Here is a 26,901-nt window from a genome sequence, read left to right on the forward strand (position 1 = left end):
AACACAGGGTCAGGAAAGATGACAGGCTGGGTCCCCCCCCAACAGCACTGCCAACAAGCAGAGACAGTCACCTGGAGCAACAGGGGGACAGGAACGCCTCTCCAGTAAGAGGAAGCAGGCTGGCCAGGCTGGCCGGAAAGCAGACTTTAGGGGGGCAACATGAAATGACCTCACTACAAAACTACTGATTCGTTCAGGATTTGTACAGTAGCGAAATCCCATCCATGACAGACTACTAGTTACTCCATTTGCCTTGACTCAGTATTTCATTTTTGTTTTATAAAACAAACGAAAACCTGTAAGCAGAAAATAATACCACTTCTCTCTGGTTATTACTTTTATTTCTCAGGTCTTTTGACAAACTGCAATGCCACATTGACTGTACTGAATTATAAGATAATTATAACCAACATTTAATATATGTGGGATACAATATTATCAGATTAAAATGTTCTTTGTGTTAGAAATATTGAACAAAAGATAACTTACAAGAGAAAACAATTGGAATTTAATGAACCCAGATTTTCAGGTTATGTGTTTTGACATTCTAGACAGGTTAGTTACGTAAAGAAAAATGCAAACACTATTATATTGCATTGCAATTGTGTATTGCATAGTTTCCAAGAGATGAACATGGAAACAAAGCTCGATGGTGAAAATAATTTCCATTTCTTTGGATTTTATTTTATAAAGATAAGTTTTATACACATTTTTAGTGTACACCCTTAACCTGTTCTTGGCTACCACATCCAATATAATGTAAAAGCCTTGATTTATAGCATCTAAGGCACCTTATGTGCAATGCATCATATAATAAATTTTAACATACAACATTCTTTGTATACAGAGATTTAGGACTTTTAAAAAATGGGAGTAAGCATTGGGGTTATGTTTAAGTATCTCAGTATGATTCTACTTAGAATTTGCTGTTTTCACACTTTAGGCAACCTTATGTTGTAGTGAAACCCACTTACAGTACCAGTTGTGGGCTTTTTTTAAAGTATATTTAAAACATGAAAAACTGAAAATGCTGATGTGATTAGCTATATGGATAAAAATCAGTTAATTAAAGGATAGTTTAAAGTAGTGAGACTTTAGTCTAATAAATCTTTTCTCTTCTTTGTAATGCAGCTTTGAGTGATAGGGGGTTTTTTCTTCTGTATACAGTGGCTCCATGACTTTTGATTGATTACAACAATAGTCAGCACAGAATCAAAATAGTGTTCAGGAAAGTTTTGTCACTACAGATGCTCTCATCTAAGCCATCTAGAAACTCTGAAATACAAAGCAACTTGTGTTTTCATTACCATAGGACTGGCCTTGCTGATGTTCTGGACAAGTAAGTGAGCCTTAGACTGCTTAATTGGAACATTAACACAGAGATCAATTAAATTTATGAATAGCTGAATATTCAGTATATAATGTGAATAATTAGGGTAATTAATTTTCAAAACGTTCTGTAAATTACAAGAGAAAAACATACAAACCTATTAGCACAAGAGGAGTGCAAGTTCCAAATATTTAATTATAACCTTATGAATTTACATATACTATAAGAAGCTGTGTCTCTGCTCTGAACCATTGTATATATATGAAATAAGAGGTAAGGAATAGAATATATATACTCTGCAAAAGCTTTTAAAACAATGTTTATTTGTTGGAAGGTTTGCAATCAAAGTATGTTTAAAGAAATACTGGTTAGATATTATGTTGAATTATTCATTTAACATACTTGCATATATTGTGGTCCTCTATGACTGCTTTCCTCTATGACCTACTTTGAGGACATTTTAATTTCTACCGTGACCGAGAAGTCAAGCAATTGCATGCTTTTTCCACAAAGAGAACATTATCTGTACAAAATAAACATACACAAAGAATACTGGATGCTTATCAACTCCTGCAATTCCATGTGCTATAATATCTTTTTCATGAAGGAGCTGCTGGACCATAACATGTCTGCTCTTACTCAAAACTGTAATTTGACAAACCATTGTTTCCATTTTCATGATTATGTTAAATGTTTCCAGTCATCAAGTTTACCTAGTGGAAAAATCCTCCCCCCCAAAAAATCAAACCTGTCTAATAAGAATTTAAATGCCAGAAAATTCTGTGATACATTTTACATGTTATTTCTTCTTAACACAATGACAGAACAGATGTATAAATATTTATCAGTATTGCTGTCAAAATACAGTTTACTTTTATCAGCCTAAAAGTTTTGCTTGGAGCCATCTTGGAAATATGAGTGCCCCCATAGGAAACAGATGGAAAGTACTAGGGACAGAAAACAGATGAAAGCGAAGGGAACTGTCCAGCTGTCACACACTGCAATGACCTGACAAACACAGGACTGTGCAGGGGACAACTGAAAGGTCACTGGGGGCCAAGAAAAGGATACTTTGATAAACTGATCCAAAAGCAGTGCCCAGATCCAATTAAAGCACATTTCAAATTACTACTAGTTGTACCTGAAATACTGCTGGGAATTTCCTGTTGTCATTGCAGTTTGAAATTCTGCCACTAAGTGTTTGGTCTTATTAAAGAATGTTTTAAGAATCCTGTGCTTTAAAGTATAAAAAGAGCAAACAAATAACTCAGTGATTTGAAAGCGTAAACATTAAATATTAAATAGTCTATTAAAGGTTAAACACCTTTTGAATATAGACCAAAGAAGGCTTTGACGATGTTAAATCATCATGTGGCTTCTGATTTAAGAATCTGTAGCTTTCTCAGAAGAGAACTAATTCTTCCTTAATACTATATGTACATTATGCAAAACAGGCATTGTTGTTCAAGCATTATTTACTGTAGGTTGATGTTGATACTATTCAGGTTATATAAGAATCAGCACAATTTTTTAATTATGTAAATATTGCCTCGTCCAAAATAAATCTGGAAAGGAAAATGTTTTGCCCCTTCTTAAACAGATATTAACTATGTAAAATAGTTTAGAATTGGAAAACACATTTTTGTTCTATGAAATAGGAACGTTAAATTTATCAGTAATGTATTCTGCAATACAAAAGTTACAATATTACTTGTGTTAAAAAGATTTTTTACATATTCATGTACTGTAACACAGCAGCGAATTCAAATGTCTTTTGACTTATGGCAATATAAATGCCAAATCTTTGCCATCTTGCTAAAGTCAAAATTATAAATTAGTTTAAAGATACACATTAGACATCTTTGTAACTTCCTATGCAAGGACTCGTTCAGTCAATAAATGTGCCAGTTCTTCAATGAAGCTCAATTTTACATGTACTGAAAAAGTAAAGTTTAATGGATTGAACAAGAGAAATGTCAGCTTGCCTACCCATAACTTCCTGACTCTTAAATTGATTAGTGCACACTGTGATTGATGTTCAAAGAACCATTAAAGTACTGAACTGGAAGGATTTACATATATTTTCTTCTCGGTTCTAGTAGGATTTAATTGAAAAAGAAATTAAGGATATAATTAATTTTGCACTTATCTATTAATAACAGTGCATTTGGTTTGTTCACCCATGACTTGCTGAGTGACTGTAATCTGTTCTCTCTTACTTGTGGCTCTTATTAATGTTATGGACAAGGTTATATTAGTTTCAACCTACTGAATGAACTATCACTTTCTAAAGCTACATCTTCTACAAGAAGATTTTTAAATAAATAATGCATGTTAATGTATTCATTGGATCTGAGGTCATATCCACTATTGGGTCATTGGCAAACTAAAATTCTCTTCTCTTCAGAGTCCACTCTTAACAACTTTATAAAGTACATATGATTATTCTTAGAGATATGTAAAAGAAACACAGGAGGCTGTGATTCTGCTGGAAGTATTATTTTTTCCAGTTAAGAAGTTAATTTGCTAAAACTTGATAAATAAAAGAGAGCAGGTTTATGCATTAATGGTGAGTGTTTCAACATGCAGAAGTCCAGTTGAGATCTAGACAGTCACTGACTTCTGCCATGTCACCAGGGTAAATTGGGCTTTACCTGAATTAGTCTGAGCTGGGTTTGACATGCTATCTACAGCAGAAATCTCACCTTCTCCACAAAGCAGAAACATCTGCTGCCGACCACATACTGTAGCTGAATGACAGGGTGGTGTTAATTCAGCTTTTTTCCTGTCCTTCAACTGGCCTTTAGACTTCACATTTTCATTTAACACATTACAAAGAAGTGATGTTAAATATAATTCAGACAGCCTAACAAAACAACAGTGGTATATAATTTATATGATAATTATTGTTTTTTTTTGGATAACTGTTTTGCAAACTACCCATTAGTACTTCAATTCATGATAAATTCAGAACAAATAGAATGTTGTAACCACATTTTACAGAGCATGATGTCACTGACATTTAAAAATGTGCAGTTAGGGTATTGTTACATTTCTGTTAAGGCTGTACAACATGGGTGCTCAAAATGCTTTACAAGTACATTAGAATGTGCATTTACAAAGTACAGATTCATACAGTATGTGCCGAGATTTAAATAAATTTCTAACTAATCTTTTAGTCAAGCATGCACAATGTAAAGAATGGAGAACATATGATTTAAAAACATGTAACCATAATTTCACCATGTTCCGCTCATGCCAAGTTGGCTGGTGAATACCTCTGACCCTCAGACTTTCAATCTTGCACAAAGCAAAATTCCTATTGTTGACATTATAATCAACACCTTTAGCTAGAATATGTCAACAATAAAGTATTTAATCCTGGAACATGTGGCACTTCTTGCTTTAGCTGAGCCTGATTTCATGGAAAGATAAAAAATAATTTCAGCCTCTGTTCCTGGAATGGATTCAAATGCTGATCCACTAATTAAATACAGTAGACATGTAATGCTTCTCTCCAAAGCACTTCAGAGTCTGGGGAGCCAAAGGCAACTCTGTAATGTCTCATCCATTGCGCTTCTAGAAGCTGTTACATGACACACATTTTGGTCGCTAAGAGGGATAAAGCTGAGCTACTGATTATATTATCTATTGTTTTCAGACTACAGTAATCCATCAAATTGCTTTAACCTGCTTAGGTGAATGGGATATTTATCTACTCAAATGTTCTGGTCATTCTATTATATGTGATGGATGAAGAATTAGTCCACGGATGTCATGGAAACTGTGCAAGGCTTCAAGCTAAGGCCTTACCTAAAAACAGCCAATGACTTCAGCAGAAATGTTATAACGTTAACCTTTGATAATGTTGCATGTGACTTTTAAATGTTTAACAGTCATGAACAAATTGCTCACAAGGATTGTTTTGCCTTTTTGAAATTACATAAACATGCATTAAAGCAGCATGTTATTTTTTGTTTTAAATTTGTATTATAATGAACAATAACATTATAAATAGTATTTTGATGCTTTCTTTTTTGCTTTAAGAAAATGAAAATGTGAGAATCAGGTAAGGGATCTCTGACAGTCCCTCAAGATTTGAATATCTTGGCTGGACAGGACTGTGGGAATGCCCAGCTTTGCTGTACTGTAAATAGTTGAAATTAGGAAAATGTATTTGCTGTTGTAATGTTAATAGAACTACAGTAAAAAACATCACACTACCCTGGCTTTACTAATGTTTTTCATTTTAAATCATAAACAATACTAAGGCAAGACTATAGATGGTTCTGTAAATCAAATTCCAAATGAATTAATAAATGGGGTGTTGCTCAGTGATTTGTAAGAAATTTTTAAAAATATTCACTTTAAAGCCTGTGTATACAGAAACACCGATTAAATAGAAAAGTAATTAATGGATTTCTAACAAACTAAATTCTGATTACAGGACACAAGAGGCAACCCTTGCTTTATAGTCATATTAATCTAAATTATAATGATCTAATGGGACTCACAATATTGCTCTGCTTAACACACTGAATAGTCCACAAATATATAATTTATTTTAAATAAAATTACAGTACAATATCTTGAACAAAAACTCAAAGACGAGCCAATATGGACTATGTCGGACTGTGTTGTTTTAAAGGGAAAAGTAAAAGCAACTATTTCTACCATAAATAGTGCGAATAGCAAATTGATTAAATTTTATTTTGAAATACTCAGATGAAAGTTCACTACAGTAAATATAGAAAATCTCACACTTAAATACAAACAAACCTACTTGCATCCAAAAATATATTTTCATCATACAACAAGAAAGGTCTGGCTCTATCAGGTGCTTTCAGTTCATCCATCCATTCATTCATTTTCTAACATCTTCATCCAATTCAGGGTTGCAAGGGAGCTGGAACCTATCCCGGCAATCAACTGGGTGCAAGCATGGTACACCCTGAACAGGACCCCAGTTGATTGCAGGGCATGCGGACACATACACACACTCATACCAGGGCCACTTTCACCAAGAAGCCAATTAACCCACCAGTGGACTGTGCAAGGAAACCAGAGCACCTGGTGAAAAGCCATACGAACATGGGTAGAAGATACAAACTCCATGCATACAGCACCCCAGGTTCAGAGTTGAATCCAGGGCCCCACCCTTTAAGGCTGCAATGCTAACCACTACACCACTGTGCTGCCCTGGTACTTTCACTCATTGACATCAACTAAAAATGAATAACAAGATTGCATTTGATTCAGAAAGAAAATAATCATAACACACATTCATTAGAATACTGCTGTAAAATAAAATAACACGGTACATAAGGAAACAATCTTTTTTTTTTCCCCAACAGGCTGGATTTCTAATCTGTATGCATTACTTTTGTATTTTTACTAACAAGCAAGGTTGAAAGTTCCTTTTCACTATAACAATATTGTCAGCCACTGTAATCCTAAAGGTCTGGCTTTTTGTTAACATATGCAATATACTGAAGTTGATTAGATTTAGAGAGCTAGAAAACAAGATTATAAGCATGATCCAAAATATCAAATCAAATTACCCTTGGTTTAAATAAAAAATCAAGGCATTGCTACAATGCCTGGACATGTTTATTGTAGCTGAGTGGACACGGTGACTGTGTGATTACAGCATGATTCATATCAGTGAAGAGGAGTATAACGTTACAGTTACAGAGGAGAAATTACTTGTTGGTATTTTTCATTGATTTAACATAGTTTACCGATTTATGACCACTCAGAATAAATGTCTACTGATATACATTAAAAACAGGTTTTACGAACGGGATTCATGCACTTTGGATAGTCAGAAAAAGAGATGTGTTCATAGTTAACAAAAGCAAATATTTGTCTAGTCATTCAAACTGTAACTTGACTATCAATAATATTATGGGAGTGAGATTTTTAACAATATTTTAGATTACAGTACTAATAAAATAAAATAGGATTGCATACTACTGATAATAATCTACACTTACATAATGCTTTTCTGGACACTCCACTCAAAGTGCTTTTCAAGGGTAATCAGGTAATGGGGATCCCCTCCACCACCACCAGTATGCAGCCCTATCTGGATGATGCGATGGCAGCCATAGTGCACAAGTACATTCACTACACATCAGATTTCAATAGGGAGGAGAACAGAGTGATAAAGCCAGTTTAGAGATGGGGATTATTAGAATGTCATGACTGGTAAAGGCCAGGAGGAAATTTGTAATTACAGTTTAGGACAACATTAGGATCCACACAGACTGCAGCACCCCCTACTGATGCCACTAACACCTCTTCCAGTAGTGACTAACTTTCCCAGGAGGTCTCTCATCCAGGTACTGGCCAAGATCACACCTGCTGAGCTTCAGTGGGTTGTCAGCTGTGAGTTTCAGGATGATATAGCTGGTGGCAATGGCATAAAATGGTAAAATAGCAATGAATAAAAGAAAAATAATAGTCCATTATCTGAAATTCAGCATTTTCTGGAAATTCTGAAAAATCTTAACAATACAGAAGTAATGCAGATATTGTTACCTTTCATGTTAACACTGTGAAAATCCTAATGTTTTATTGAAAATATGGAAGGTTTACATACTATAAATTTAAAGGTTCACTATAGTTTTGTTTTAACTTCACTACTTGATTGATTCACTTTCCTATAGAAAATGTCTGCAAAGCAGTATGTTTACTTTTACTAGGCTCTGTTTCTGATTTCATTGAAAAATAAAATGGACTGACAGCTTTGTGCAAAAAAAATAAACTGTACATAATGTTCAATTCCCTTTTTTATTAAAGTACTGTTCTCAGGCCTAGTTGAAGTGGAAATGTGGAAAATTGTGCCACAAAACATTACACATCTACAAAAGTTCACCAACAAAATTAATTGGTTAAAAAAAATACAAAACATACTTTATCTAATTATCCCTTCTAAAATGATGCCGAAATACTCCATTGAAACATCTGCATAAATATTGAACTAATATCACCATTTCTGTTATAATTTACCAAAGCGATTAAAGACATGTCAATTTTCACAAAAATTTCACTTTTAATTTTGCAGACCTAGTTTCCCTTATTTACAGGTTAGACTATAAATTATGATGACATATAGACTGGTACTTTTATTTTGAAACAGTTCTCTCTCAAAGCATTCAAGGTATAAAATAAATCAGACACTTCTATGATCCAAGTTCACTGCAAACAATCTCTAGTAAATGTGTGCAGTGTCTGAAGCTGTCCATTATTCGTGTGGCTTCTGCACCTGTCCTCTCCACAAGCTGTAGAGGCTTCCAACCGGTTCCTTAATTATCTGCCTGAATTAAGGGATGCCCACCACTAAAAGGTATGCTGTGAAGAAAGTCAAACAATAGCTAGTCAGGTAATCATTCAAAGAACGTGTTCAGCAATATTTTATCACAATAAAGAGATTATTGTGATGTCTCTAAATGTTTTATGAGATACTTTTATCAATCGAAAATAGACAACCGGAGCTTCACAAACCCGTTTACAGAACCAAAATACACCAAGGCAATCAATCAATCAATAACCCTGGAAAACATGACAGCAAAAGCCAACGCCGGCAAAAAGTTATATATCCCATGTTTTTACCTAGTTCAGGGCATCTGTAACACCAGAAATATATCCACAAAACACCAACCTTACCCATCTCCAGATTAAACAATCATCAGTTTTGGAGCCTTGAAAAAACTAGTAGTTTACTCAGGGTTATTCATTTATAACTCCTGAGCAGACTCGGAGTGAACGGAGGGTTTAAATAGTGAAGGAAGGGGTGTGGAATGGAAATTGGATATTTCAACATGTTCTTAATTTGTGATATATTCAGACCTCTGATGCATACATTTTATACAAATCAATTTTTATCATACATTGTTCAGTATTTTGATCCACTTCCTTACAGGTAGTGATTGAAAGAATAATTCTTATAATACAGTAAGCAAGCAATCAAGTTGCAGTCAAAGCATTTTATTTCCAACCTCTTCCAACTGAAACAATAGGAGCTTCAATAGGACCTGTGTAAAGCACTACTTAATGTAACCTGTAGCTTGAATTTAGCAGATTTTCCATGAAAAAAATAGTTTATTTTGAATTACAAATTCGAAATTTGAAAGTATTGGGCAAAAACAGTGGTTGTTGCAAGTTTTAAATATAGGATCTGTAAATTCTGAATTATGAAATATATATTTCTATGCAAATTTTACATCGTCACACAACCTCTTTTGCTTTATTTCTACAACTAAATTTTAACATCTCAAACATCAATCATAATGCTTGTTTTTGTTGCTTACGAATGAACTGATTTAATAAGACAAAAGTAAAACTGTAAGGCTTATCGCCTTAGAGAAGCTGTGTTTTTATGCTCCTTATTTGCATTTACAGAGCTCAGCTACATAATTGCAGTTTATTTATTTAATAAAACCTCAGAGGACTCATGCCCTAACTACAACACTACTACTACTACATGTGCAAGGGAATGTTAAACAATCTGGAATTAACCAGCTGTTTTCAAATCTATACAGAAGTGTTTCACGTCACTGTAATTTCAACCACTACATAGATTATTCATTATTCATAATTATGAACAATTTCTTATTAATTGCTTCAGAAGACAACTCAGTTTAACTCAGTAATGGGTTATAATGAAATATAATTTAACAAGCAATGGATCACCTGCTCGCTTAAAGCTAAAATTGTTGCATTAGTATTCACATCTGATATTTATACTTTAACCAGATAATGGTGTGCATCTACACTATAGAGCATTGTGTGAAAATTCATTTTTTATCATGACGTCAGAACAAGAAGGCTAAGGGTGTTTAACCCTTTATTCAAACTCAACACATTTCCTTTCCTTACATGGATGGATGCAATGATAATGTGTATTTTATGTTTGGTACTGTACATAAAGAAAGTGAATAATTATTATTGTAAATGGATGTTTTTCAGTAAACATCACTGGTAATATTTGTTTAAATATTACAACACTGAGACAGCATAGTCAGACAGACTTTCTTATCTTAAAGACTTGTGATTCCTTTATCATTTTTAATTTTTGCCATGCAACTTCTTTTTTTGCAATTTTATTACATTTTTAAAACCAGTTACAATTATTAAAATTTGCAGATTTCTACCACTCAACTAAGGAAAATTCAAACAAAAAGGAATCATCAACTTTAAAAAATGACCAGTCACCAATGACACCAGGGGGGCAAGGAGGAAGACAGGTTGAGGGTCTTTATAAACGAGATGCCTTGACATGATTACTTGCTCTATTTTGCCATACATCTACGGTTTTATGTTTGTCTTTAGGAAAAGAATTCTCCAAGTTCAAAGTACCCTTATATAGAAAATAAAAGTAGATCTGAGTTTCATTACTGCTGATATCATTAATGTGCTGTCACGACAAAAGTGGAAAAGTCTCCTGAATGTTACCTTACATGAATGCATAACGCTGTAGCACTATGTGACAGAACAGAGGAGATGACACTTTTATGGCTGAGTTTTATAACAAAACGTAGAGTAATTGCTGATAACCTACGGTTTTCCCACATGCTCTGTAGTTTCAGAGCATATTGCCAAGAAGAACCAGGAGGTTATGTCAACAATGTGATATTTACTGCTAAAGTAATGGAAATATATGGTTCTATGATTTTTAAATATGCTACTATCCACAAAACATGACTTTTTTGTAAGTTTTTAATGATTTGGGTTATCCATACTCCTTTTCCAGGTCTAATGAGCTACAGTATGTACACACATCATAGCTGCACCTTATCACATTCTCAAGATAATTGCAAGAACTTGACATTTCTGACTCATATAAAATAGTACCAATATTTCCTGTATTTGGCTCCATTCTCCACCTTCCAACCCACAAAACTTTAATACAATGATAAAATCAGATGTTCTATTGGAAAAGGGGAGACTTCGGTCTATTTTCAATATAAACAAACTCTCACCAATGTTTCAAACAAATACCAAAGCCAGAAGCAATGAGATCAAAATCCGGTTAATATCACATTATACTAAAGTTACTCTTTAGTTTCCCAATTATTCACATCCACAGAAGTGACTTGTAAGCAATGCTGTATTGGGTTTTGAAAAAGAAATATCCCTATTTCAGGGTGTCATGCGTTTTATATTTTTAAATCAAAAAAGGAAAATATATTTATATTTATTATTGAACTCATAATCATCCTATAATACCTTATTAAATCACATGTCAATCCCTGATCTCTTTTCACATAAAGCATCTACTGTAGATCATCCACAATTTGAAATTCCTGTACAGTGTATCCATGTGTCTTATTATAGAATTCGAATAAATTTAAATTCCCTGTATGGTCTTACATTCACATATTAGAAAATGTCTGAATGTGCCATTAAAAGGTATTAGGTTGGTATGTGCATTATCCAAAGAATATAATAAATAGCAAAGAAATGTAGTTCAAGGCTTGCAAAAATAGTAAATTGATCATTGATCCTTGACTCAATAACTTTATCTAAGGTCACCAGCATTTTAGAACCCATAATATTTCTTATGAAGTACAAAATATTTTTAACTCTTCCTTATCATGAATTACACAACCAAAGCATTATTCAAATACTTTTTGTTTGTACAAAGAGATACTTGATGGAACAAAGACGAACATTGTGACTATAAGAACCACTCAAATGCATCTTTCTCACTTCTCAATCATTAAATGTCAGATCTGCCTATGCTTTTGCTACAGTCATTGTCAGAATTCATAGTCATAGAGCAAAAAAGCTTTAATGGGCACTAACCTGCCATACCAAGTGTTCCATCAGAACAGAGGTTGTTGACAGGCAGATACTTAGTACAATGGTGTGGGAGGAGGAGGTCAGCACACTGGCAATTACAGCATCCCGCATCGAGAAGGGTAGCATGGTGTACACCACAAATATAATAAACAAGAAGAAGGAGACCTGAAAAGAAAACAATGACAAAATTGGACATACAAAACCTTGGAATTGTAAGCAGTAAAATAATGAATTTTCCAGCTGCAAAGCTTTAATAAAACATTGATCTCAGATATAGTAAAGTTTGTTATAACTGAGATTGTAGAAATTGGGTCTTTTCCCCATGTGTATCAAATAAAGTTCAAAACAGTGTATTGAATGCTATGTGGTAAAATGGTCTACACATAGGAAAGGGTGGATTTATGATTTTTTGGTTCTTCTAATTCAATCATTATCACACATTATGGAGCACAAGGCTCAAGTCATACACTCCCATTTTGTTAGGTCTCAATATAATATTGCAATATATTACAATTTTATTACAGATCATACAGTACTGTACATACTGTATTTTAACTGACAGTCAATGTTTTCACTAAAGTGTACTTCAAGATTCTAGTCTGTAAAAAGCAATCCCAAATCTGTATTGAATTCCTAAATTATGTATAATAAGTGTACTTAGAATGTGTTCAGTGAATTGCATCCCAATATTCAGCTTTAAATTAATGGACCTCTGACTGTATTAAAACTCAATTATTAATTATGATTAAATTAACTTATTAATTTATTCAATCTTTTTTGTTGAAGCCCCCCAGATGTGACATATCTTACCTATACTGTAAATATCAATTTATAATATATGTGCTGCCAGAAACTTTTATCACAAGATTAATCACAAGTGCTTATGTTAAAACATTATACGTTGTAGTTTAATGTATATGACCTGAAAAAAAGAAAATGTTTACATTCTGCGGCACATACCCAGTGTTACTGTTCTGGAGCACAAGTAGATAAACTGTTCAATAACAATGTACTCTTTCCTTTCCTGGACTACAATAATACAGATTAATTGCATTTCTAATAGAATTTAAGAACATTTGTGGCTTGACAGGTATAAGAGAACAAATCACAGAATAAAAACATTGAATAATGAGATTTTGGATTAAAAAACACTTAAACTGTCAAAGATTACAAAGCGTTAGCACAAATGAAATGAGTTTAGGAAATTGAACAATATTTTATGCAAGAAACAGTAGAGCTGTGATTAAAACAATAACGGGTTTTTCCTTCATTTCTTGGGTGAATTTTAAGTGAGCCCTACAATCATTTTGACAAACTACCTCTTGATTTTTTTTGACAAATAATTTAGACACAAAATAATTAAAAATATGTATTTTTCTACTGTTTAGTTATTAATTTTAGTTATTAACCTTAAATAGAAAGCAAACCTGTTCTTTCTTAAATCAATTTATAACAATCAAACACAGCTAAGATTACAAAGTTTATTCATTAGAATGTTTAGAAGAATAAGATAGTTATGCAATAATATATAAGTAGAACACATGAAACAGTTTACCGACATACCAAGTAGATAGATACGTAGATAGATAATACTTTATTAATCCCGTAGGGAAATTGATTTAAAAAAACAGACGTCACCAAGGGGGCACCCAGATACGAACTGTTGACCTCTTGATCTGCAGTCAAATGCTCTACTACTGAGCTATACCCCCTCTAAAATCACTGCAACTACCATTTCAGTTCATTAACATTGTAGGTGGAAGAACCACAATCCAACTTTTAAACAGCTTTGAACGCATTTGAAGCCTACGCCAGACATGTTCATTGGAAATTGGGAAGTGTTATCCAGAACCAGCTATACTTTTCGATTTTACAGGCCTAAGGACCATGTTAGGACATAAGTATTAGATTTCGAAAGGAAAACTACATTTAATTTTAGAACAGTAAGTGATTGAGTTTACAGAAAATGCAAAGCAATGTGAAGCTTTTGGAAAACACTGTTATGTGATTTAATCTAGTTGCTTCCACCAAAGTTCTTGCCTAGATACTGTAATTAGCATCATAGGCACTCTCCAGTTTCATCAATAGAAAATAAACACATTAAACAAAAACATGACTGGCCTTTAAAAATTTAAGACAAAACCAGTTCTTGGCAGATACTGTATACCTTTGCTGATGGACCAGATACATATAAATAGAAATATTATATATATATATTTAAATAGACCACTGCTCAATTAAAGAATATCCTTATGAAATATTTGGTACTGAATTTGAATATCACTGCTTTAGTAATTACTAAATGAAATAATTAAAGTAAGTTGCTCAAGATTGTTGTATTTTTTAACAGAAAATTATTTCAGTTTTCATTCAGTCAACAATATTATTAAAATAATTTCAAATCAGTCTATTTTTAGTCACGGTAAGAGAACCCCTTAGGCAAAACTATTTAAGGAAAAAAAAATGTTGCAATGTTTTCCAGATGAATCTTGGCCAATTCTAAAAAAAAACACTATCACATCTCATCTAGAGCATTTGAATTTTGCTTTGTAACACTATCAACATTTCATTGCCTCGGATTTTCATTTATGACAACAACAAATTGTTGACCAACCCTGAATAAAACTGAAAATGAAACCCCAGCCCTGAATAATTAATATAGATGAGTTATTACCATATACCACAAAGAGCTGCACTATTTGCAAATGGAAACAAATTGCACTATATAAACTTCAGGAAATGGTTATAGAGCATTCTGGATAAAACAAGAAATTAGAGCAACGTGTTAAATAAATCACTAACCACACTTAAGTAACACATTTCTTTGTCTCTTTTAGAGCAATAAAACTATAGCTGAACAAGATCGTACTGCAATGCTATAAATGAACAGGGGGCCTAAAGCACTGTAGATAATGCTATGTATTTTTATGAACAAATATGAATTGCAAAGTGATGGAAAGAGCAGCCTTAGTAGCATAATATATATACTGTAAATATAACGCTCCATGGCAGACTAAAGTGCTTTTTTCGTATGTAGCCATAAACCTTTGGACCTGCACTTCTGATGAGTAATGGGGACTCCCCTCCACCACCACCAATGTGCAGCATCCACCTGGATGATGCGACGGCAGCCATAGTGCGCCAGAACGCTCTCCACACATCAGCTATCAGTGGGGAGGAGAGCAGAGTAATGTAGCCAATTCATAGAGTACCTTTTTCAGGCATTCTGCTAAGCAAATTATATGTATATGAATTCAATTAACAACTCTGAGGGTATCAGATGCACATACTGTATTACAATCACATAGCATTAGATGAAATAAACATATATATATTTTAAATATGCACATAAGTGGGAGAAAAATAAAATGTACTGTACAGTATACACAAGTACAGCAATGTCTAGTCGAAATGTCTTATTTTGTTTGAAGTGCATAATATCAAAATAAAAATAGAGGGATGTTTAACAAATTGCACTTAAATCAAGATATGAAATATTTCAACACAAATTTACCTTGCTGGCTTGTAAACAGGTGACTATTTTAAGTAAATTAAAGAAAGAGCCACCCAAAGCATTTCAAGTTTTACACAAGAGAGACCATAACCAAATTCTACCTAGCCACAAGGACCGAAGGTAAATGGGCTAGACTATATAAGGCCTAATTGAAATGTTTTTTTCATTTTATGACACTCCCAAACAATATTAAATTTGTATTTCACTATTCCTTTGCATTATCAAGACAGTGATGTCAACAGAATTCATGGGCCAGTTGTCTCCTCTGCACAAGCATGTGCAAGGGCATTCCTACACTAACCTGGTTCATTGTTCAGATGTGAAAATTGGTTTGGGGTATTCCTCACCAAAAACTATTTTCCCTATCATCAATGAACTATTCACACAGTCGTATAAAACTTGAATTTCAAAAGTAAAAAAAATGGAAAACCCAAAAATCTTTAAAAAGTAAAAAAGCTTTAAAAAGCATTTTATATCAATCTTTTTCTTGTGACCATGTTGCTTTAAGAGAAGAGAATAAATTTATGATTTGCATTTTGAAGCATATTTTGGCATTGTGGAATTTGAACTGTTTTTAAATTATAAACCAGATTCAAAAACATCACAATAGGACTCAATACCTCCAATATTTTTTGTCTTTTTGAACATTTCTGCTTCCCTGTTCATGACTTTATGCTTTGTTTTAACTGCCAATGTCCTTTTGCACAAGGAAGCAGCTTCACATCAATTAACAGATGTAAACACTCAATTCATCTATAGTTAAACAGGTTCTAACCTTCACCAGTTGATCAGGAAGTATTAAGATGCATGTGTGCGGTTAGGGATGTGGAAAAAGCAAGAACTCAGATTCTCACAATGGAAGCAGCTGTGTGTGCACTGCTCACAACTTTTGATCTGCACACACTTTTACACAACTAGAGAAAGTCAGGTCTACTGTTCTATATACTGTACCTGGAAAAACAATCAAACTAAAAATCAAAGAAATGTAGTTATGGACCCACAACCAAAGATAACATGTCAAACATGACTCAAAATTCAGAACAGCAGGTCTGAAAAAGATCATCCCAGATACAAATGACAGTTTACCATCACGTAAAGCCTTTTGATCTGTGTCACAAAACCTACCCTTTGTAGGATCTTCCCGAGAGCCTGCACACACAGAAACACACAATTGCCAAGAAAAGAGAAGCACAGAATGCTTTAATGCATACCTTTTTTCATTAATAGAACAAAATAGTAGCACCACCCATGCACACCCTTTATATTTAAACAAAGCTTAACTGCACCCATGTGAAAATAATTACCTAATTAATTCCCATTACAACTATTTACAAAGATTAGAGGTTGTATAGCAGCCTCTTATGGCAAGTTGGCTGAACCTGCGACTCTTTGTAGCTATGCCTTACACAATCTAATTTATTGCTTATATTGTTCAGGTTTAAATTATACTAATATCATTAAAAACTATATTTTCCATGTGTGAATTATTTCAGTATAAAATTACATTAATGATAAATCTTCTTTGTATCACTTTTAATATCAATAATGAATGTGAAAATTGATCAACATTAAAACATGTAAAGTTTTTTCAGGTGGTATGTATTACTACTTGTATTAGTTATAACTGATAAATAGCTTATCACTCTGAGTATCAGCTCTAAATATCTAAAATAAAACCTTTGTACTTTGTACCTTAGGTTTCTATCCATTATATGTTAAGTGCTAGTATGCTAGCCTAAACCATTTAATACATTTCCTATAATGTAACCTAACAAGAATTAAACAAAACTGAAACAGTGTTTCAGTCCACTTGTCCTTGTGGTTTATGTTTTCTCATACAGGACATATATGTGAAACAAACAAATAAATCTTGATCGTTTTCACAATGCAGCAACAGATATAATTTCTTCTACAAATGACTAATATCTACAACATCTGTGGGTTAAGACAAAGAAAAAACATTTTAAGCATGCATGAGTTGAACTAACAGACACATTTGCAGTAGATCTGGTAGATCTACATTCTGTATGTTACTGCATCTGTACTGTATGTAGCTTGAATGCCAGCAATTAAGATTCAACTTTTTGAATCACAATATAAACCATATATTCACTGGAATATAAACTACTTTATGAAAGCATGCTGAAAGTCAAATCGATTTCTAAAATGGATAGACTACATACTAGTGTAATAGTGTCGGGTTATCGAGTACTGCCAGAGCGCTGTCAGAGCACTTCTTATCCTTAACCAGGTAGTGAGCGGTGTGTTGGTGTGTAGTCGTAAGGCGAGCCATCTTCGTTATATACAATACGGGTTTTTCGCCTTAAAGTGCAAGCATAATCCTTCCGTAGCTATTTCGCTATTGTTCCTGTTCTAAGCTTGAACAACATCCGCGAGCTCGTGGAGATCTTAAATAGCAAACCTGATGAGCCTCAGGTGCGGAAGCTGCGCATTCCCACGTGCCACTGTCACAGTATGCATTAACACCACTTCTCACAGAAAAAGTGTGGCCACGTTTTTTGCATACATACTATACAGATGAAACTGCAAGTGTATTGTTTCTGACATCACAGTACAATCTTTAGGATGACACTATATCTGTAGATTTATCTGAAACTATGGATTGGATAATACAGTATACACAGTGGTAGAGTACGATACATACTGATGTAAAGATAACAAAGGATAAGTTTAAAGTAACATACAAATAGAACGTGCCATGAAGAATGATTTGTCTTCCTTCTTTGTTTACAGCAGTACAATTCAACGCTAATAAATGAATTACGTGACAGAGAAAATTGAGAAAATGGAGATAGAAAAAATACAGTAAAAAATGTAGAGCTAAAAATGAATTATTATGCACTAAAACCAGAATAAATGCACTGCTTTCAAAGGTGTGAGAGTTACAAGTAAATACAGCAAGTGACCCTATCACTCACTAAGTGCCTATGCTTCAGTCCGGTTTTGAGCTGTAATTTGTGCTACATCAGGTATTGTTTCTTAACTATGATAACTGAAAGCTCTAAAAAATGCACTGTTAAGGCTTCTGGTTTCTTTAACCAGTTACCTAGCCCAAATATGCTGCTTGTCATGATCGTAAGCCCCTCCTCTTAAGGACGCTCCGGCTCCTTCTTGTTTCTCTTGATTTTTTGCACCTGCCCCCTGTTCCAGCCCCTCCCTACAAAAGCCAGACGCTCCCACCATTCCAGGTTCAGCTCTGGGAGAGGCAAGCCCCTTGACGGGTCCGGGGCTTGGAGTGCTTGGCCCCGTTACCCCTTTTTTATTCCCCCTGACCCTTCGCCGGATCCCGCTCCGGCTTTTAACTCCTGTCATGGATGGATGGATGGATGGATGGATGGATTACCTAGCTCTGGAGCTACCTAGCTTCGTGATACTGCTTGCGTTTAATTTTTGCTTTACACGAGGATTGCCTGTTATGTTATCTACATTTTGTTTTACTGAAAAATTCAGGGATGCTCTCACCACATCCCTAAGTGTACTGAACTGTGATTCACAAAATAGGTTCTAAAAAAAAGATTGGATGTATTTAAAAAGTATATGTTATAAAGATATTTTTATGCTTGACAAATGACTTTTTTTAAAAAAACAGGGAGTTAGGGGGGAAAAAAAGTGGTGTTTTGTGTGCCTTAGGAAGGATACATATGTAAATAAATTATTTTAGTCATTATTGAAAACCAACTGTTGGTTCACATATTTCTCAGGCAACATTGTTTTTAAAATCTGAATAAGTCTGGATATTGAAATAGCAGGCTGTTATTCCATGTATTCTGAAAACTGGTTTAACATGGCATGCTTTGTCTTCAACATGACTGGGATGGAGCACTAGGAAGAGTATGCTTGCTATGCTATCAGAAAAGGTATATTTTTAAATTAATTGTCCCATCCTAATATATTAAATATTATATATAATAGAAATAAAATAATATATATTAAAATGATTAAAAATAGAATGGGGGTTGTTTATAAAAATAGTTTTATTACTAACAGAACTTAATTCTCATATTAAACAAAAAGGGAACGATATAAATTATTTCAGTTTAATTAAGGAGAAATATATTCAATGTGTCCTTAAGGGACATGCAGAAACAATCTCTCAACCTCAGTTTCTTTAGTATGGGTGTGGCCATTACAAATAAGACCCAAAAAAATATTACTCTGTATTTCATAACATTATATTCATAATAATGTAAGTGATAACTATTTTGAAGCAGGCATTTTTCTCTTGTATTTTTTATTCTGTAGTATTTAAATTCTGCTGCATTTGGCCACATTCAAACAAACACATTCAAAAGTCTTAATATTTATGAAGTAAATATTTGCCTTTATTCTTTTCACCTATGTGCCAAACAGTCTTCTTCAAATTATCTACACAGCTCTGTTTGGCAGCACTTAAGTGCCACAGGCACAAGTTTTCAAGATTTGATTTCCACAAATAACTGCAGCAACACAGCACCTGTGTTCTGATTCCTCAGGGACTATGTCAATCAACTTTGATCATTGACTGAATACACTGCATGAGAGTAAAGGTTTTTACAAAAACAGAAAATAAGCTAATTTATTAATGCTAATTGAATTTTTCCCCCCTAAAGTTATGACATTCAGAAATATAAATATATTTCTACCAATAGCATGGTACTAAAAGACTAAAGATCATCAACACTTTGAAATATAATTGATTGAAAATCAAGCAAAAAATGTGTTTGTGGTGATATCAACTGCCTTATTTCTTAGAATAACAAAGTGTTAGGTATTGAATAAGGTTACTGCAGTTTGACGTAGAAGTAATAAATAACAGCATACCAATGATTGACAATTAATAATCTCAAGACTAAAGGTGGTGTTGAAGAGTAACATGAAATTCAAAAAGTCCAAAAATGTATTTCTTATAAAAAAGAATTGTGTTGTGCAGCATTCAAGATAACTGTGGAAATCAAAGCCCTATAATCTAGAACATTCTTTATAGGTAACTGTGTAACAGTTATTTTTGAATCCTACTTCTCTCTGTATAATTTATGCATGAAACATATTTTTGAAACACCAGCTCACAAGCACATATTTGCAGATGTTGGCCAGCAGCCATATCTGGAAAGCCACTGAAGCTAAACAGGTATGAACCTGGCCAGTACCTGGATGGGAGAAATCCTGGTAAAAACTAATGTTGCTGCTGAAAGTGGTGTTAGTGGGGCCAGTAAGGGAGACTCACCCTGTGGTCTGTGTGGGTCCTTATAGCCCAGTATACATACACATGCATCTTATTACATTTGCTGAATGGCACACACCCTCCTCTGAGAATCTTAACACATCTTGTTACCTTATCAAAAAGAACTGAGAATATACCCCTGGGACAATTCTTAATGTTTTTTTTCCGAATTGTGCATTTAATTGTATTTGGAGTTAAATGTTTTGAAAACAAAATAATTATTTATTTTAAAAATCATGTAGCCCTCTCCAACATACTGTAATAAATCAGATTGTAGAGGTTGTCAGTCATGACAAGGATTTGGGCATGGTCATAGTTAAGATTGGACAAATGTTGTGAGATCTTTTCTGTAAAATACTTAACCTTTACTTCTAAGCAAATAAAGCTTTTATAAAGTGGACAAAACCATTTCAGCACTTTCCATAATTCTTTCTTATAAAGTACTGTTTTATCTGTGCATATGTTGGGGGAAGTCATTTTGGGTATATTGGATCAACCTGAAAGCAATAATTTGAAAGAAGGCTAACTGCAGTATGGTGTGACTGGCACACTACCTCCAGAGAATCTGCCTTACTCCCATCTGTGAGATACCTCTGTGTTCCAAGGTGTAAGTGAAGGAGATCTAGGAAATAATTTTTCTACTCAGCATTTTCAGTTTTGAATAATGTAAAATAATTATGTCTTTTATTTTAATAAAATATGTCGAATATGTTCCTAAACTACAGTATTGTTTGTCCTGACCACTTTGTTGGTGCTGCTATGTTCTATCTTCGAGTTGTACTCTACCTTAAAACTAATTTTGCCCAAACAATTAATAGTAAAGATTTGATTTAATTTCATTAAAATAATTTAGTTCTGTGTAATTGAGAATGAGAGGTGAAAATAAGCATTGCGTCTTTAAAACATTGATTTGAAATAAAAAGTAATATTACTGCAAATTAAATTTAAAACTGATTTCCCCCCAAAATTCAGTCTTGCAATTAAATACTGGAAAATCCAGGCTGTGAGTCAATAAATTAAGTTAATCAGTTGAACAAACTATGCATTCACATACATGTTTCATGATACAGAAAGCCAGTTTTATAGTATAAAATAGTATGATCTTTCACAGTTTATCAATATTACAGCCAAGACAAGTGGAAAATTAATTTTCCTGGAAATCCCATTAATGTCTTATGAGTGGGTGTCTTTACAAGGCAGGAGGCTCTAATACCATTACAAAAATGTGTATGTTTATATTAGATTTTTCTATCCAAAGAACAAATTTATCATCAAAACAACAACACTGATAGACGTAAAATTAATTCTGTATCACAATCTTGCCAATTCATGACTCACATTTCACAGTGAGCCCCTTGGCAGAAACTGTTAGATCTTTCAATGACATTCATGGCCCAGCAGCCAAACTGTCTCCATGAAAATTACTTCCTCCTGCAAAGAATCCACTTCCCTCTATCATTTTACTTGGACTTACTGTATCAAACGTACTGTTAATTTGATTCTGAAACTATAGGACTATCCATCTTTCACATTAACATTCTGAAGTCTTTAAGTGTGTGTCTGTATGTTTCACGAAGACTTTCATTACCAGAGCATTTAAGGGAAAATAAAGAAAATAAAGAATTATAGAATTAGGTATTAGCTGTTTTTCAATAATATTTTCAAATGCTTTGGGTCCCTTATGTTTTAAGAGCGTCTGAGGCTTAGAAATGGAAAAAAGCACTACTACTACTGTATAATTTAACATTAAATTTAATTGTACTGTAAATCATGTTCAATTAATGAAATATGGCGCAAAAATTGATAAACTGCAGTGTTTTACAGTATTTAATCATAGCACACAATGCACACTTCCTGAATACCAGAAAACAAATTTGTGGAGATTACTTTTTACTCTCAGAGTATGCTATTGATCTAACTTACTTTTGATTTCTTGAGTTGTTTCTTTTCAATAATAAGCATGTAAAAAAATCTACAAAATACCAAGTTGTGAAAATTTCTCAACTTGTGACATTCAAACACAATTTAGATTGAATCATTTTCTCTAAATTATTAACACATTCCGATACTGTCATGTAGATTTTGTAAAGATTAAAAAATATTCCAGTTACATTCAATTTCTAAAGACATTTTGTAAATATTTAGAATATAATTGTATCGTTTTTATACTTCAGTTATACTGCTTATTGTGGAACAAAGAGAATAGCATTGATATACACCATAACTGCTAACTATTGCAAAAATACAAATCTTTGGGAAATGTGTGAATTTTGCACTTGAATGATAAGTACATATTCTGCTATCACAAGTCTTTTGAGTGCTAGTGGTTAATGGAAGCTGCAGAGCTGCTTGCTGATGAACTTCCGGCTGATTCACAGTGACTCACTTAGCATTTCCCCTGATCTCTTGCTCACAACTGAAGCTTGAACTCTTGTGGCAGCTAACACCAGGGGATGTTCAATGGCAGAAAGTGCTTAACCATTTAGAAAATGTGTATATAAGGGTGAGCATATGTATTGGCAAATAGAGCTGAAACCTGAACTATTGTTTCCAGCACCCCTCTACTTCAAACAGGATGGATAATGCATAATGCAGCTTTTCTGAATGCATGATTGTTTGCAGATCTAACCTATTAAGGTGCTTAAGTCTAGTTCTACCAAATCATAACCAGTTTTATATTCCTTCACAATGAAATATTGACATGGTTTAACCTATACTGACACCAATTCTTTCACATATATACAGTATATAATAATAATCATAATAATCATAATAATAATAGCTTACACTTATGTAGCATTTTTCTGGACACTCCACTCTAAGCGCTTTACAGGTAATGGGGACTCCCCTCCACCACCACCAATGTGCAGCATCCACCTGGATGGATCCTTCCTTCCTCTATTGTGTGTTTTTGAGGGTGATGAGGCTGAACAAATATTTTATACAAGAGTGTAAGTATTTATAATTTAAGATATTTGAGTGGGGACCATGTGAGCTGCAAATGAACAAGTAAAGCTTAATTTACAATGACGTGCTACCTGAAGAAGGATCCATTGCTGAAATGTCGTATTTTTATTTATTCTAATTTACAGCATAGAGTTACCCTCTACTTGCTCCTTTGTAATTATAGAGTCTATAATAATGCCTAAAATGTGTTACCTAAAACAAACCTAACAATACAACATTAGGAGTCTACATAACTATAATAACTTTACAACTATAGAACTATATAAACAATATGTACAATTAAGAAGTAAGATACTCGTCAGTATCTCAAAATATTTTGACATGATTTAATTGTATTCCAAAAATTTGTGTTGTGGAGGGCAGCTTTAAATGGTTTGTAAATGCAAATATATGCCTGACATTTAAGAGGCAAAATACAGTTGCTGTTCCTCAGAGGACTGAACCTCGCCACCTAAAAGTGATTTACTCAAGGGATGAACAAACATCAGAGAAAGACAGTTGAAAAGTCCATGTAGCTAAGGGTACAGATTGATGATTTGTTGGTGTCACTTGTGGTTTCTACTAATAATGTATATATTTCTAAAATAGATGTATAATTAGATTGATTGCATCTTTGCTGGAAGTTACAAAGTCATACTCTAATGGTTCAATATAGAGCAGACAACTATGAAAGAAGACGGATCAGGTGTGTAAAGTAATACACCACAAGTATGAGATCAATGAGAATTCAATCCAAATATACTAGAAATAATTGTGTGACTGAAAGGAATTTCATCATTCAGGTCTGATTGTATGAGACCAAAACATGAAGACCCTGGTCCTCCAGGGTTACACAAAATTAATGCTAGAGTGTTATAGGCAAACTTGACTCTGTACATACTGCAGGTGCATATTTTAAAGGTATTAAGTCTGTCATCAGAAGTGTGCATCATAATTAGCAAGTTCTATGATGATAATTATTTCTTAATACTGTATGTATCTCAGAATAAATTTAGTAATTGAAGCTACACTTTACCAAGATCTTACTGTGCTGACAAATTTCACAGTCCAAAAAAGACCTAGGCAATTTCATCCACTGTGTGCACTTGTATAATCATATATCACAATACCCTTGTCAGTCAGACACAGGCAAGCAAAACTTGTTGCATCGTACCAAGGACTCTAAACATGTCTAAAACTGATATTCCTGCCCATGTTGTGAATAAACCATCACAAAGACATGACAGCTGACCTCCTGACTAATACCTTTTTAACAAGGTCTTCTCTGATGTCTGATCTTGACGTTTTTTAAAAGTTGTTTAAAAGTATTAAAAGTATTTTGTAATCCATTGGACTCAGATGCATTATAAAATTGGAATAATGGCATATCAGATCTGCTTTAATGTCTAATTATCCAATACTGTACACCAGACTTTCAGTGCATATAATGATTTAATATTGAACTCCTATGAAACTGTCATGTTATCCCCAGTCCATTGGATTAAGTAAGTGTTAATGTTGCAAACCAAAGACATTGTTGCTATCATGAAGGATCAATAATGTTATGAATTTGCATTTTAATCATGTTGGATAATTTGAATGTGTCATACTTCCTTAGATAAAATATCCAGGAATAATCAGTTCCTAGCAAAAAGAACAGCATCTAAATGGAAAGCTAGTAGTTGATAGGGGAGTATACATGGAATTTGGTATCACCCTTAGTCTAAAAAATAACTTTGTCGTATGCATCTATGTTGCAATACCAGAAATCTGTAGCATCAAGAACTTGTTACCTCCATAAGGCTGTCTTGTGGTACTTTTAGTCGATTACTGTAATGAACCTGGGAAAGACTGCACTTTAGTGCCATTTATAAGGTATATTCTAGTGAAAATATTGCTCAAGAACTGAACTGGAATTACAAAACTGTAGATGATGATAAGATTTGTGCAAAAAAGACCCTCCTGTTCTGAAAACACATTCACATACTTATATATTTCAATGTAATGAGAAATTGTTCTACCACACATAATGTATTGGGTTTGTATTGACCAGTACCAAATCTTTATCTAGTATGTAAAATTATTAGGTATAAAGCAGTTATAACAACAATGAAATTGAACCCAGAAATAGAAATAAAAATGTTGAAATCAAAATCTGACACTTAAACTTAAAAACACAGGACCCAATAGTGGTCCGAATAATAAAGGTCCCAATAATGAGATTAGAAGTCAGTGAAAGCTATCTGCTCCCTTTGCTAATTTTTTTTTCAAGCAAAACCAATCTTCTCATGAAATTGGCTTTTGACTTCTATTTAACCTCTCAGATATATAGCAAAGGGGAAGATCATTTTTATGTTAGTCTGCTTCTGTTTTTGGATGTCATCAATATTACTGAATTTGTATTTGAAATGTTAAATATTTTTTTGTCATTTGTTCATAGCACTTGATAATATTTAGTTTTTCAGGTTAGCCAATTCTTCATTTTACTTTCTAAAAGTAACAAATTCATCAAAATATTTTATGAAATGTATATGTTTAAATGTATTGAAAGATATGTTCTTTCCATTTTTACAGTTGGAGTTTAATAATTGCTAATATATAGATAGCAAACAAGCTAAATAACATGTTCAAAAATACATAGACAATATAAATATCCCTTCCAGTTTTGTAATATTTACTATATTACATACTAGAAATATCTAAGTAATTTATCTTTTATTCTTTTAATAGATAGATAGATACTTTATTGATCCCGTGAGGGAAATTGCAGTGCAACAGCAGCTTAACACAGACAACACAGCCACAGTGTAACGAATGATACAATAATAATAATAGTACAATACATACAATACAATCAGTACAGTGAGGGGTGCACTAAAAGAGTTACTCACAGTCCGGACACACAAAGAACAAACCAGAACAGAACAGTACGCAGAAAAATCGTATCACACATATGAATATAAATATAGATGTAAATATAGATATAGATATAAATATAAATGTATTGCACGGGTCCCTGGCATATATTGCACAAAAAACGGTTGTAAATGGGAAAAGAAAAGAAAGAGAACAGATGTAGCA

At 33.4% G+C, this 26,901-nt stretch overlaps 1 protein-coding gene across 2 annotated transcripts in view; it reads right to left on the bottom strand.

Annotated features, from left to right (window-relative positions):
- LOC148651655 (adenylate cyclase type 2-like) overlaps nucleotides 1–26,901 on the bottom strand; it is a 109,015-nt gene that overhangs the window by 58,897 nt on the left and 23,217 nt on the right. The window contains exon 3 of one of the 2 annotated variants that reach the window (XM_088602296.1): nucleotides 12,143–12,304. The exons of the other annotated variant lie outside the window; for it this stretch is intronic. Coding sequence (XP_088458422.1) covers nucleotides 12,143–12,304 — 162 coding nt within the window. The remainder of the gene's footprint in view (nucleotides 1–12,142; nucleotides 12,305–26,901) is intronic. 2 annotated transcript variants of the gene reach the window in all.

This window comes from Lepisosteus platostomus, chromosome 12 (genome assembly GCF_059453375.1).
Source record: "Lepisosteus platostomus isolate fLepPlt1 chromosome 12, fLepPlt1.hap1, whole genome shotgun sequence".
Lineage (NCBI taxonomy): Eukaryota > Metazoa > Chordata > Actinopteri > Semionotiformes > Lepisosteidae > Lepisosteus > Lepisosteus platostomus.